Raw genomic sequence first — 14,426 nt, forward strand, 5'->3', positions numbered from 1 at the left:
AATATTTGGTGTCTTTGATGTGAGAAAGGCCAGATGTAATCACACGTTTCTGGTTTTAGGTTTTATTTAATGAAGATTATTGTGAACCAGAACCAAAGGAAGATGATTTTATTCAATAAGGACAGAGAATTGACAATTCATGTATCCTGTCTCTACTTTTTCCCGTGAAAAACAGAACACAGTCTGTTCACAGGTTACTCACGCTTGAGACACTTTCCAGCTCATCATCTCTTCTCACCACGTAGCTCAAAATTCAAAATCTGGAAGAGCATGTTGAGAAATTTAACAAGAACTCAAAGTGAAGAGTTTCTAGCTTTTACGTCAGCATGTGGATGATGATGATGGATGACAGACAGTGTTCAGACAGAGGATGGGAAACAGACAACTTGAGTAAAAATTAGCTGTGTTTTATAAAATCAAACAGTCCAGGTTGCAGCTGCCTTTAACCACAGATATCCTGGGTTTCCCTGGGTTAAGTCATTTCTGTGTAATACTAAGTTCTTCTTTTTGTTAAACACCTGTGTACGGCTTCAAGTATACATCAGAGAAGGATACTGAATTAATTAATAGATTGATTAATGTTTGTGGTTTAGTTGTGTCACACTTCCTGACTTGACATCATGCATTTTAATCTCATCCCTTAAAGGCGTCCGGTCCTCTGAGCCTGGAGCAAAGGTGTCATATCTGGCTATTGTCACGTCAAAGACAAGGAAATGTGAGTAACGCCGGCGTCAGAGTTTTTAGTTCAGAAATCCCCATGCAAAATCCAAAACAATGCCCATTGTTTGAGGGGAAGTTGTGTTACACTGTTGGCATAAGATGTGCAACAAATGTTGAAATGTCTCGAAAAGCAGCTGCTCTGTCATCCAAACCAGATTTAGGTTGGTTAAAGTCACCCATGTGGTAAAATTTAAAATTCTTCAAGACTCAGGAATACGTGCTTTAAAGTGGTCTCAATTGATGATGCAGCCGTGTGCCTGTACAACAACAAAAGGTCAATCCAACAACAATAACAAACCCATGAGTCAAACGGATGTATAAGTCAGCATAGATGCAGTGAATGATCGAGTTACATGGAGGATGTGAGATCATTATTTTACACAATATAAACAAATCCTATAGTCTTGTTCTTATCTACAGTATTTATGTATTTACATTTCTTACTGACATTAAACAACCTTTCAGTGATGATTATCTTGCTTGTTATATGTTTAAGAATAATGCTAATTTCTTTATGTAGGACCTCAAATGTTCAGTCAGGTAATAGTATGAGTATGTAAAAAAAACACAAGCACCTGAAAAATCATAAATAAAATAATAAAATATATAAATAGCAATAAATTAAATAAAATGGTAGGCTTTCAGATCACTAATATGAGATGGAGCAAGACAATGAATAGCTTTGTAAGTTCACGATGATGAAAAAATCCAAAAAGTAACTGAAGCGCAACTAAAATAGGAGCATGTCCTTTTTTACTTGATCTGGTTAGAAGACCTGCAGCTGCATTTTGTGTCAGCTGAAACTGGTGCACGCTGTTTTGGTCGAGAGAATATAATGCACAGACAAGACAAAATTAATTATTTTAAAAACTAATAAAACTTTATAAAATAATTTATTACTTCCTTATATAGATGAATGCATGAGCTGAGTCATGTTGATGATTAAAAATTAGATTTTTGCAGTACTTCTGCTCCAGATGTAATAGAGGAAATATCTCAACCCATGACTCTTAATATTTGTTGGAATCCCCCGTCACAGTTTCTAAATGAGAGAGAGTCAGAATTTTATGATGCAAAATAAATGAAGAAATGACACAAATTTACATATCAAGATGCTTTTTAATCAATGTAGATATTTGAACTAAGCCTTGAATCAAGCAAGTAGAGATTATCCACATAAATATAACGCTACTGTATACTGTGGAAATATGCTTTGTATAATTTCACAGCTTTTTGAGGGAAAAATTAAAGGGAACAGGAGGGATTAAAAAATGGTACAGTAGTTTCAGCTGATGCCATCATGATTATGTTAAGCCTATGACAAAGTAGTAATTTCTTCTGACCATGTTGTGGCGTTTGCAATACAAATTTGTGTTAGTATTGTGAATCTCAAACCTGTTGTTCTTGTCGTGCTGTAGTTACCTACTTCAGAATTCTTTTGAAGGCGTTGGCCTCAAAATCTGGTCTCAAAATCAAAATGGACCACATTTCTACTTGTTCTTGTCTCAGTCTCAGACAAAGATGAGTCAGGATTTTAATTCAAGGCTGCTCTCTGCAGATGCTGCAGAGTCAGCCTTTCTGACTCTTCACCTACTTTCAAGGTGCATGGAAAAGGGCGAAAGGAACTCAGGAGATAAAACTCCAGCAAAACTCAGCAGTAAGCCCATTTTGAATAACTTCATTGCCAAATCTTCTGTGATAGAATTTGGCTACTTAAAGCAGAAAGCGTTAATCTGCAAAACAGCGTCCAAAAGAAAACACACAGCAGTATGTAAATTATCCAGTGCAACGCTGAGACGGTCTCACTCTGCCTTTGTCTTCAAGGTCCTGACATGGTCTCAAGCCCTCAAAGTCTTGTTTCGGACCTGCCCTACCTTGCTCTTGGTCTTAACTCAGACTCAGGTCCTCAAACCCTTGGTTCTATCTCACTCTCAAAACACTCTGGTCTTGGTCAAAAATTTTAAGTGGTCTTGACTACAACATTGTGTTCTACCTTTCAATGCTAGAAGAAGTACTCAGATCTCGTACTTGAGTAAGAGTAAAAAATACTACGGTGTAGAAATTATATGTTGCAAGTTAAATCCCTGCATTCAAATTTACACTTCTGTAAAAAAAATATTGGGACCAAAACATACTTAAGTAAAATACTTACATTGCAGAATGCCCTATTTTGGAATCTATATTATATTACTGGATTATGATTATTGATGCATCAGTGTGTTCACCACTTTAATGTTTTTGAAGCTGGTAAAGGTGGAGCTCATTTCAGCTACTTTATCTACTTTATCCAATGGGCAGCTTGCGAATTTTCCCAGGGATCCATGAAATTTTATATTAATCTATAATTTTACATCATAATTTATTTGTGGATTATATGTTGCATTATTGATCTGACCTCAGAAAGCATACTTAAGTACATTACTTGAGTAAATGAAGTTAGTTTTTGAAAAGGGATGTGCTCTTCTGCACCACAGCTGCAACAGTTTCCATTACATTCACATAAACATGACCAATTTAGGGTATTTTCATTGTAGCTATGTTACTGTGGTTAAAGGGGAAGGAGGGGAGTGTTAGGTGTGAACGTGTCACAGGACATTACAAATTTCTTTGGTCAAGATTTAGCTGATCAGCATTTGAGTGGCAGTGATGTTTTCATATCTCCCTCTAATCCCCTCCCACTTGGAGCCTGTGTGCTTTTAAATGGGAGGAAACGCAGGGAAGAAGAAGAAGAAGCACAGCGACGCCAGAACAGCTACAGTTGCAGAGGGAGACTGAGTCCTGCTCACCTGCATATCAGAGGATACAAAGAGGAGATAACAGCTGCAAGAAATAACACAGAGCTTCATCAGGATTGCAAGTTTGGACAGAAAGGTAAACATAACTCTAGCAAAGATTCTTAGACTGTGACATTCAGTAAAATATTGGTTGTTTTAGTTTATTTTATGAATACATTATGAAGTCAGTTTTATTTAGATTGCCTGAAATCACAAAATCACAAATTTGTCTCAGTTTGGCTCTATAATCTGTAAGCCACACGACAGCCTCTATCCTTAAACCCTCAATCAGTTGAGGAAAAATGTTTGACAGGCAAAAACCTTAACAAACCTCAAGAAGAGGATGGACAGAGGATGGATCACTCTTCAGGGATGGACAGACATGCAATAGATTTTGTGTGCACAGGATAGACAAACATTAAAATAACAATATGGGCAATCAGGATGACAACATTATTGATAAATGGTAACCATACATAAAGAATGGATTGACACAGATAGGTGAAAGAACACAAACACAAAACAGGATGAATATTTCAGTGCTAAAAACTCAACTAAAGAAGGACATGAAAGCGTGCATCAAATGTTAAGTTTTATTTTGTCATTATCAAGCTGATACTGTGTCCCAGTAATATCTAGAAAGTCAACATTTGAACTGTACACATTGCAAAACTAATGTAATGGTGCGCACATGCTTTGTAGTAATCAACTAACCTACAATGATATTGGTCTCACTGGACTGATAGAGATGATGTTTTCAGTACAGAGCGCTCACAGTGAGTATGCATCTATCTCTTGCCCCACAGCACAGCTGTAGATGTGCACATGCAACCAGCAGACATGCAACACTGTGTGAACAGAAGATGGACACAGAAACCACGTGTCAATACTTGTTTCTGTCCTGTCGCATGCTTAAAGATAAACTCCATAAAAGGGCACATGAGTTTTAAATCCTGTGTTGTTCCATTTCTGTATTTTTTGTTCTTTTTTAGACCATCGTCAAACAAAAAATAGCCCAAATAAGGAGAAGCAAAACCAGAAGTGAAGATGAAGCTGTTAGTCATTCTCACGGTCTTTGCAGCAGTCGGCGTTGAAGGGGTAAGCAACAATAAGAGGAAGTGACTTTAGGTGTAATGTATCACTCCCAGGGGGGCTCTGTCTCATCAGTCTGTGCTTCTCTCAGGCTTTTTCCCGAAGAAGTTCTAAAAAGAGTTGGTCACCTAAATCCCAGAGCGCATTCAATGGTAAGCCAACTGCACATATTCTTAATATACGTAATTATTTGCATTTGGTGACACTGACATTAAATGCTCATGTCTCTTGTTGTCATGTGATCCTCAGAGAGGTGTCTGTCTGGGGATGGAAGCAGTTACAGAGGACATGTTGCCACGTCAGTATACGGCAACACATGTCTCCACTGGAACAGATTTGCTAACCCGTGGGGAGATTCAAAGGGACTCGGTGACCATAATTACTGCAGGTAAACTTTAAATCAGAGTTCTCCATTTTTTTTCTCAGCTAAGGACCCCTTACAAGACAGAATATATACCTCAGATCCCTCATGTATGTCCCTTTTTTCACACTTCGACTTAATTTATCTGAAAGAACAACACAAATATACAATATACATATTGTAAAAACAAATAAATATATAAAATATGTACACAATATGATAATTTAAATTAATGCTTCCGAAAGGGACAGTTCATCCCAGGATCTAAAAACACATATTGTTACTCTGTCCTGTAGAGTTATTTATCCATCTAGATTGTTTTGGTGTGAGCTGCAGAGTTTTGGAGATATCAGCTGTAGATGAGATGTCTGCCTTCTGCCAAACATAATGGGACTAACTGCAATGATTCTCTCCAGAAATCGTGACCTGGTTACTGAAGGTGATCCACAGACCTTGTTGTGAGGGGTTTCATGTAGGAACTACTTTCCTTCTGTAGTCAAATCTACCAGAACTACTTTCTTTCCACTAGAAAGAAAGGATGTAGTGCCTGCATCAAACTGATCAAGTGCCATTTAGTCCCATTCTCTACAGTCGATATCTCAAAAACTCAGACAGGGAAAAAAAAGTTTCATGTGTTTAATGTTATTTCACTTGAATGTCAGGAATCCTAACCAGAGCTTGATGCCGTGGTGCCGTGTCCGAAGAGGAAGGAGGATTGTGAAGGAATTCTGCAATATTCCCAATTGTAAGGGATTGGGGGATTTAAAAAAATTAAATTCTTGTGTACTTGATGTGGATTTTTTCTGACCATCTCTTGTTTCCTGCTCCCACACAGGTTCTACACCAACAGTAAACACTCCACCTCCTGTGGATACAGGTAATTTTATTGTTTAATTATATTTTTTTCTCATCTGGTGACCCCCCTCTCTCGTGCTCACTGACTCAGCCTGTGTGTCCCTGCAGAGCTGACATGTGGTGAGCGGTGGGAGCCAAGGATGCATAAAATCGTAGGTGGCTCTTTCACACCCATAAAGTCGCACCCATGGGTGGCTGCTATCTTTCATCGTCGAGGCTTCCTTTGCGGTGGTTCTCTCATCTCGCCATGCTGGGTTGTCACGGCTGCTCACTGCTTCACTGATGGGTGAGACTAAACACAAAACACTCATTTCCTCCACTGCAATTCTCTGCTATAAAGGCAGTATGACTCACATGGGTATGTAATATGTTTACAAGCGTGTGTGTGTGTGTGTGTGTGTGTGTGTTTTAACCACTTGTGTTTGGTTTTTGTTCAGTGATCAGACTAACATCAGGCACCTATCTGTGTACCTGGGGAAGACAGCCATCAATGAGACAGATGCTGACAAGGAACAGAAATTCACTGTGGAAAAACTGATCCTCCACCAAAAGTACAATGACTCCAACTACAACAATGACATAGGTGCATAACTGTACTGTGTGTATGTGTTTGAGCGAGAAAGATAAAGAGCTGTGTAGGTGTTTGTTTGCAGGACTCATTGCTGTGTTTGTCTGTAAATTTCAGCACTGGTGAAGATCAAAAGCAGAAATGGAGGATGTGCGGTGAAGTCAGCGTCTGCACGGGTTGTGTGTCTTCCTCCTCATCACACTCAACTTCCTGCAGGATTTCAGTGCAGCATCGCAGGATTTGGGATGGAGAAATTCAGTATGTACTGCAGAACCTCTAACCTACACAATCATGACTGATCTCTCAGCCATTTCACTGACTTTAACAGTACACCTGACTGATGTGTTCTCTGCAGTGGCGTGGCATTACTCACAGTACCTGAAACAGGCCGAGGTGAAACTGATCTCCCAGACTGAGTGTAAAAGTCAATCATACTATGGAAATCTCATCACTGCGAACATGTTCTGTGCTGCAAGCCCCGACTGGAGCACTGATGCCTGCAAGGTGAGCAAAGAAGCCAGTGTATGAATGTGTGTGTGCATGTGTGTGCTGTGAAAAGATGTTGTTCAAAGAGCCTAAAACCTAAAGAGAAAAAAAATGAATGCTTCTTGCTTGCATACAGTGAATGGCTTTAGTCTTGCTTTAAATATCTGCACAAAAACAGAAGTAAATACAGACTTGAAGTTAAAGGAAGTCGCAATGACAGATATGCAACATGCTTGCATAGCCTTGTGTTAGATTTATTTATCCATCTTGCTCAAGGACTTTTCTCAAGGGGGGACCTTTGGCTGCACTGGCTACCCCCGAAATCTGATTGGCTACTCCATTATCCTTGAGTATTGATCTGGCCAGTGAGAGGAGGGACATCAGTTTGAACCAACTGTTTTTTAAAATGTGCCGTTTTCTTTTGTATGTAGCCCACTTTTCAAGGTTAATTTAATGCATTGAGATGTTAGTTGTTAGTTCCCTTCATTATACTCACTAAAACAAAAAACATACACACACAAAAACTGTACAAATAGGTTAATTAATAATAAATACTAAATCATATTAATAAAGCTATTTTCCGTGGCGGCTGAGGATGAATTGCCTGAGGATAGAAGCTGAAGGGAGATACAGTTTTTGAGGACTTATAGATGGGACTTAATAAAATAATTAGGTTTCAATTTTATAAGTGAGAAAATTGACATAAAATATTTATGATTACTTAAAAAAAAGTAATCCTGACTAATAAAACAAAGCCATGGGATTTAAATTATGTGCTATTCTTCATTTATCTGGCCCAGATAACATTAACACTGGAACGTACCGTATCTTTTATCTCTTCATTGGTAAGATTAGTGTGTTGGTCAGAGTTGTGATTAAAAGGTTTGGTGAAGATTTTCAGCTTTTAACTGAACTGAACTGTGGCATCCTTAAATTTTGAAATGGAAGTATGGAGGCTTTATATTATATTATATTATAATATTATAATTAATTTTTTATCATCTATTTTATGATATAAACTCTTGGAGCCTTTCTTCTCACTGTGAACCCTGTCTGACTGACGTGTCATCTCTTCACAGGGGGACTCTGGCGGTCCGTTGGTGTGTGAAGTGTCCGGTCGGATGTTTCTGTTCGGGGTGGTGAGCTGGGGTGAGGGCTGCGCCCACAAGGACAAACCGGGTGTCTACACGCGGGTCACCAACTACAACAAGTGGATCAGAGCAAAAACAGGGCTCTCCACGTACACGACCGGATTAATGTATCCCACAAAATGAAGAGGTGGCTGAAAGTCACCTGCTGGGCATTTCACTGGCATCAACTTTGTAGCCTCTGTGTGTGTGTGTGTGTGTGTGTGTGTGTGTGTGTAAAGCAACATGTTGGTTTGATGAACGGTTCAATATGAATGTTTATTTAAATATGTTCTTGTGTATATAGTGTGTAATAATTTTTATTACTTGTGCTTGAACTTTTCATACTAAGAGTGTGGATTTTTGAAACAAGCTAGTAGAAAGTGTATTTATCTAATTTAATTTAATAAGCACTTCCTCTTGTAAAAGGCTGGCCCTGCTGTTGAGCAACATTTTTGCAATAAATAAAATATTTGTATTACATATTTACTGTGCTTATTATTTCCTCCAAACCTGTGTCTATCTCATGTGCATTCACAACCACATGTAAAAATCCTTTTGTGAGTCTCACACCAGAGGGCACTGTTGTGTAAAAATTGTGTTCATGCTTCTCAGAAGTTTCAAACATACTGAAGATCACTTTGAGTATTTTATTAGAAACAGTGGTGACGTACAAACTGAGTCAGTGTCTTCAAAATTTAAGATAATTGTAGGTTTATTTTTTACATTTTTAAAAGGCAGTAAATAAATCTGCATGTAGTATTTTATGATATTATTTAAAACTTATTTCTTCAAGTACCTCAAAATTATTAATGTTCTTCTTTGTTCTTCATAGTAAACAGAAAGGAAGTTGAGCTCATGAACTGATGGTTGTTGCTGTAAATGACACATAAGAAAGATATCTGCTTTTTTTTCTTGCCTGACTCGACTTCCAGCCTACAGTATATATTTGCATTTTAGGGGCACAGCAAGGGCTGCAAATAACTCTCACCATTGTTTGAAACCTACAGAGTGAAGCTCCTCAACAAACAAAAATATGTTGGTGGAGTCAAATCTCAGGAATCTTGTCATTTTCATCTTTTATCTCTCATGCCAAGGAGGTGAAAGTTTGCCAGAGTGGACAGAAGAAACGGCTCTGCATCTATTTTCTGTGTCCTGCATTTTCAAAAATATTTCCTTGTCTGATTGAAGTGGAGAGACAGAGACTGAGACATTGGTCGTAAATAAACACTGTTCATCATCTGAAGGCTCAGGATTAGTTTTCACCAAGAAAACAAAGAGTAAAGCTCATCAATGAAAGATAAACAGTGAAAAAGAAAAAAGAAAGATGAATAAAAGAAGAAGGTTTAAATAATCAGGACACAAGAGAAGGAATCTGCAGACGAGTTACCTGCTCTCTGAGCTAAATGTTAACATCAGCATGCGAACACGCCCACAATAACAATGCTGACTTAAGCAGCTACAGTAAAGCTTCCTTTGGTAGTTTAGTGTGTTACAGCCGAGGCTGACGTGAATGTCATTCAGTTTGAACGGCGACCAGACGTCCCTATTTTTCCAGAGACAGTCCCTGTTTTTAATGACTTGTCCCCTCCTGGAGGTGTCCCTGTTTTTTCATTGCATCTTAAAACACACTTGATTTGAAGAAGCATGAGGGAGATAAGTAAGAAAAGTAAGATATTTGAGATAAAACACAAAAAAGAGCCAAGTGATGGGATTATACCAAGTATTTAGTTGTATTTCATCATTTCATCATTTCAGAAATCTTAATTGTAGACATAAACCAAAGTATTAGTACACAACTTTGCCTGATGATGGTGCTATAAGATTTCAGCTTTCTGTCAATATAGCATCACAGAGGAATTTATCGCTTCAACTGACTTCATTTGTCATCAACATTGACTGGACAGCTAAATAAAATTTTCCCATCGAGATATTTCAATCTGCACCAAAGTAATAGGTCAACCAGCTGCCCTGCTGAAAAATAAATGTGCTAAAAATGTTAAATTTTAACGTACTTCAATATACTCGCAGTCAGACTCATTATCACTATACTTCAAGTGGGATAATAATAACAAAAATAAATAATAAAGTAAATAACAACTTATTTTGTACGTATATTTAGCTGAAATTAAATTGTCGAAAAACACAATTTTAAGTGTATTTAGTGTACTTTTATGTGCAAATATGTTTTTTTGAGACTTGCAGTGCTCACAGCAGTTTCAAAGCAAGAAATGCTCCGACATGGCGTTTTCTGCTTATTTAGCTCCTGATATGTCTTGTATTAGATGAAAAACACCGCATGGACATGTTAACAAGGTTAAAAACGTTATTTTCACTAGAGTGGGGGTCTTAAAATAAACTCATATTGAAGCACACTTTTGTAAACATACTTCTAACGAAGTGAAATTAAAGCACTCTTTAATAAATTACAAAGGACGTTTGGCATAATTATACTTTTCAAAAGTAAACTTTACTTTATAAGCATTTGCAATTTACTTTACAATACACTAACAAGTACATGTACATGTATGTACCCTGAAAAACCAATTTAATATTGCAGAATTTGATCTTAATTTTTAGTACTTTGAAGTTGAACTTAATGTCATCTTTTTTTTTTTTGGGTAAACTTTTTAATTGTAAACTTTGAGTATACTTTAAATTAAGCTTAAAAGGCATGAAGTACACTTGCGAAAACCTGTATCCTAAAGCCATGCCACTAGCAGGGCATAAAAATCCATAAGGCAGTTAATTTTGTGAGAATCATTGCTGTTTTACTGCGTCGTTGCAATGAAAGCCTTTTGTGGTGAAATATTATTGTATATATAGTGCTAATTTCTCTAATCCATGACTTTTGGTGTAGGAACACCAGCTGCGTGCACACAGCCACAGAATCAGCTGTAGTGAGTACTTTTCTATTCTTTTGCTTCCATGCGGTTTTAAGGGGAAAAAAAATCATTGTAGGACTCAGCAAGAAACAGTTGTTTATATCCATATGCAGCATTACGCAAATGAAAGCAGTTCTACTAAACATGGTTCTGCTGCAGATCGTCACATCTTTCCACATGAATTATGATTCCCAGGAAGGTCTCAGTGTGGAGTGTTTACGTGTTCAGTTGTCCACTGACTCACACCTCTCTGTCTAATACCCCGATACCTCCAACGCCCACACCCCTCCCCAAGAAACAGAAACACGCCACAGGAACGCTAAGCAAATACACTTACAGCAGCTACACAGACAGATCGAAGATAAATGTTGCTGTAATCATCTGAGCATACTTTGTTGCAGTGAACAACCACAATCCAACTGGTCATCACGTCATTATTGAAAGCACACTTCAAAACCTCTCCAAGCAACCTGCTGCAGTGCTTTCTATCAAAGTCTGTTTGGACAGGTCCACATAAACAGATAGTTCACAGCAGTGCTACTGGAGCCAATCACAGCTCGTCCCATTCCCCCTCAATTATTCACAGACACCAGTTTACTTTACTGCTCCTCCACTCTGCCTCAACCCATATATGGATTTGAGATGCTGCGAGTATGAGTCTTACTCCTCTTTAAGGACAATTCCTTAAAGAAGGAGAGGATAGAGGAGGCAGCAACAGGGTTTATTCTAACCAGGTGGACCAGAGTGTCCAGTCTGTCTGGTTTGGACCGCAGCCGCCTGTCTACACCCACACACACACACACACATGTGGGGGGGGGGGGGGGGTCTCTTGGCTGCAGGCCCTTTGGTCAATACCAGGTCTCAGGGGTATAAATACTGCTGTTATTGCTGCTGGGGTCTCCGGTTTCCCCAACACAGATCCAGATCTGAGGAGCAGGGACAACCCTATCAGCAAACACACACACACACACACACACACACACACACACACACACACACACACACACACACACACACACACACTCTTAAGTTATAGTGTGAGATAAATACAATTATTTCTGCTTAATACATTAATGGTTGCACTTCAGTTTAAAGTATACCAACAAGACATAACAAGTCGTACTTTGTGTTAAATTAGACAAAGCCTAGAAATAATATGTTCTTTGTTGGACAGTATTAGACCCTTTATGAGACTTTATTCAAGGTAAACAGGGACACATTGTAACAGAACTGCACTGTAAAGTGTATTTGTTCCAACCCTTAGATCCTTACTGGAGTTTCTTGGAGGGTTATTTGGGAAACATTACAGAACTGTGCTGCAAACTAAAGTGACGTCACATATCTGCTACTTCCCCATTTAAAAACAATACATGAACCAAGTATCTACCAAGTAAAAGCCAAAATAAGAGAGTTAGATGAATATTTTGTCGATGAGTCGCTGTAATACTACAGGCAGAAAATGTGATCTGAATGAAAACGCATCATTCTCATCTACTCAGCCAATTATACGGGACCAGCCAAAGAAAGTGTGTCTCAAGTAGCAGCATGTGATTTCACTGTAGTTTGCAGTAGTAAACTAAAGTTACAGTCCACCTCAAAATAACATACTTAGATTTACAGTGCAGGTCTGTTTTAACATGTCCCTACTTACCCTAAAAAAATCTAATAAGGGTCTAAGTGTTTAATACTTTCTAATAAAGAACATTACTTCTAGTTTTTGTCTAATTTGATATGAGGTGCAGCTTATTAGTGTGCTGAAAAAATGAATTGTGATTGCACTGATTCCGACAGTAAAATAATTGCTTTCACACTATTTCAGGAGCAACCTGTCAGGTGTGTTTTAAACCAGCTGATCATTGTAAAGAATTTGGAGAAACAGTGGTTGGGTGCGCTGCAGGACCTGTAAGTCTCCGTCTGTTGGAGAGACTCCTTCTCTCAGCTGTAGCCAGCAGCAAGCTGAATCCTTGGTCTTTATTTAGACCTGGAGACATGAACTCCTGACCCACCTTTTAATGAACAGAGATCATGTGTCAGATGCAAGTTTGAAGCTTCATAGAAAAAAAAAAAACAACGCACAGCTAGTTTTCTTCAATATTACACATGTTGGTGGTCGAGCTCCTCATCCCATCTCGGGTGTCCTTGCTCTTTCACAGATGTGACGTTGACCTTTAAGAGGCTGCAGAGAGCCGTTTCCAAATTATGTTTACAGCCTTTCCTTGTTTTAGATGTTACATCTTCTCCCAAATCTTTGAATCATAATCTCTTCCCATTAAACTGGTTGGGGAGTAATGGATTATATTTAACAGGATAATGTAATTAGGATACAAAAATGGTAATGTATTCCATTACAGTCACAGCTAAAATGCTGTAATCAGATTACAGGTACATTAAGTAAAACCTGGGTTTATTAGCCAGATTAGAATTTTAAAATAAATTTTAAAATGAGGAACTACGTACTGTGAAGTGTGCACACACTTCACTTTCTCCTTCCTCTTTCCTGGTCTCCAGTGAAAACCAGCTAATCTCTCCTGAAGTCTTGTCTTTAAATCAGAAAAAAAGGAACAAGATTAAAGGAGAGAGCAAGTTCTGCCTTCAGCTGTAAAAATGCTGTCATCAACCAAGAGCTCAACATCTAATTTAAAGAAAACAATTATTTTACATTTTACACAGACCAACCACTAACATTAGCTACACAGAAATCCAGTTATCTTGCTAACCAGTAAGTACTCCACTGCTAATACTGACAAATATTTTGGGAATGTGTAGGCTGTGATGTGTTGACGGGGATGGTGTGTGGGTAAAAGTAGAAGCCCCTGGGATGAGTTTATACTTTAGCTTATACTTTTTGAAGTTTGAGTGTGAAGTGTGAATAACATACTTGACAAAGTACATTTAAATGGGCAGAATTACTGTTATTAATCTAAACTTGCATTTCTGGGCTACAAACTAATAAACCAACAACAAACATAAAACATTATAGTAATAACTTCACAATATTTGGCATTGAAGTAATCAAAAAGTAACGGAGAGTAATCAAGTTACATTACTTTAATATTGTGATACTTGGATTACTGCCTACATTTTAATTTCAGGTGATTAGAAATGGTATCAGATTTTTAAAGTAACGCTGCCATTAAGTTACCCCAACACTTTCCTTTTTGGGGGCGTTGGCATGCATGACGTAATTTGGGAAGCGCTCTCACTTGCAGTGTGTATGTGTGTGTGTGTGTGTGTGTGTGTGTGCGCGCGCGCGTGCGCGCATATGATGTGTGTGTGCTGTGTGTGCGTGGAGGGGGGGGCGTCAGTGCGCACCAACACCAACCCGCTTGGCAGCTGTATTCCTTCGCTGTGATTGGGCGGAGGGCGGTGATTCCTTCTGTCACGATTTGGGTCGCTCCCACCGGAGGACACCGACCGTCTGCGTCCAGCCTGTGTCGAGGTGCTCACCAGCGGAGACGGTGCACACCGGGAGGAGAGACGCATGAGGGTTTCGTCTCAGGGGCTGGACTGACAACTCGGGATTTGTTCTCCTGCCCGTGTCGGTGAGGAGAGGAGAGG

General features: G+C 38.7%; 1 protein-coding gene across 1 annotated transcript; it reads left to right on the top strand.

Annotated features, from left to right (window-relative positions):
- The first annotated feature begins 2,325 nt into the window (after positions 1-2,325).
- On the top strand, positions 2,326-8,440 carry LOC146315063 (urokinase-type plasminogen activator-like). Its single transcript, XM_084736523.1, has 11 exons — positions 2,326-2,377; positions 3,406-3,617; positions 4,678-4,738; positions 4,836-4,974; positions 5,610-5,692; positions 5,783-5,824; positions 5,911-6,088; positions 6,240-6,385; positions 6,488-6,628; positions 6,726-6,874; positions 7,936-8,440. Exons 1-11 carry the CDS (start codon positions 2,326-2,328, stop codon positions 8,128-8,130), a joined length of 1,398 nt encoding a protein of 465 aa, XP_084592649.1. The 3' UTR covers positions 8,131-8,440.
- Positions 8,441-14,426: the final 5,986 nt, after the last annotated feature.

Source organism: Lutjanus erythropterus, chromosome 14, assembly GCF_056507025.1.
Source record: "Lutjanus erythropterus isolate fLutEry1 chromosome 14, fLutEry1.hap2, whole genome shotgun sequence".
NCBI classification, from domain to species: Eukaryota; Metazoa; Chordata; class Actinopteri; order Lutjaniformes; family Lutjanidae; genus Lutjanus; species Lutjanus erythropterus.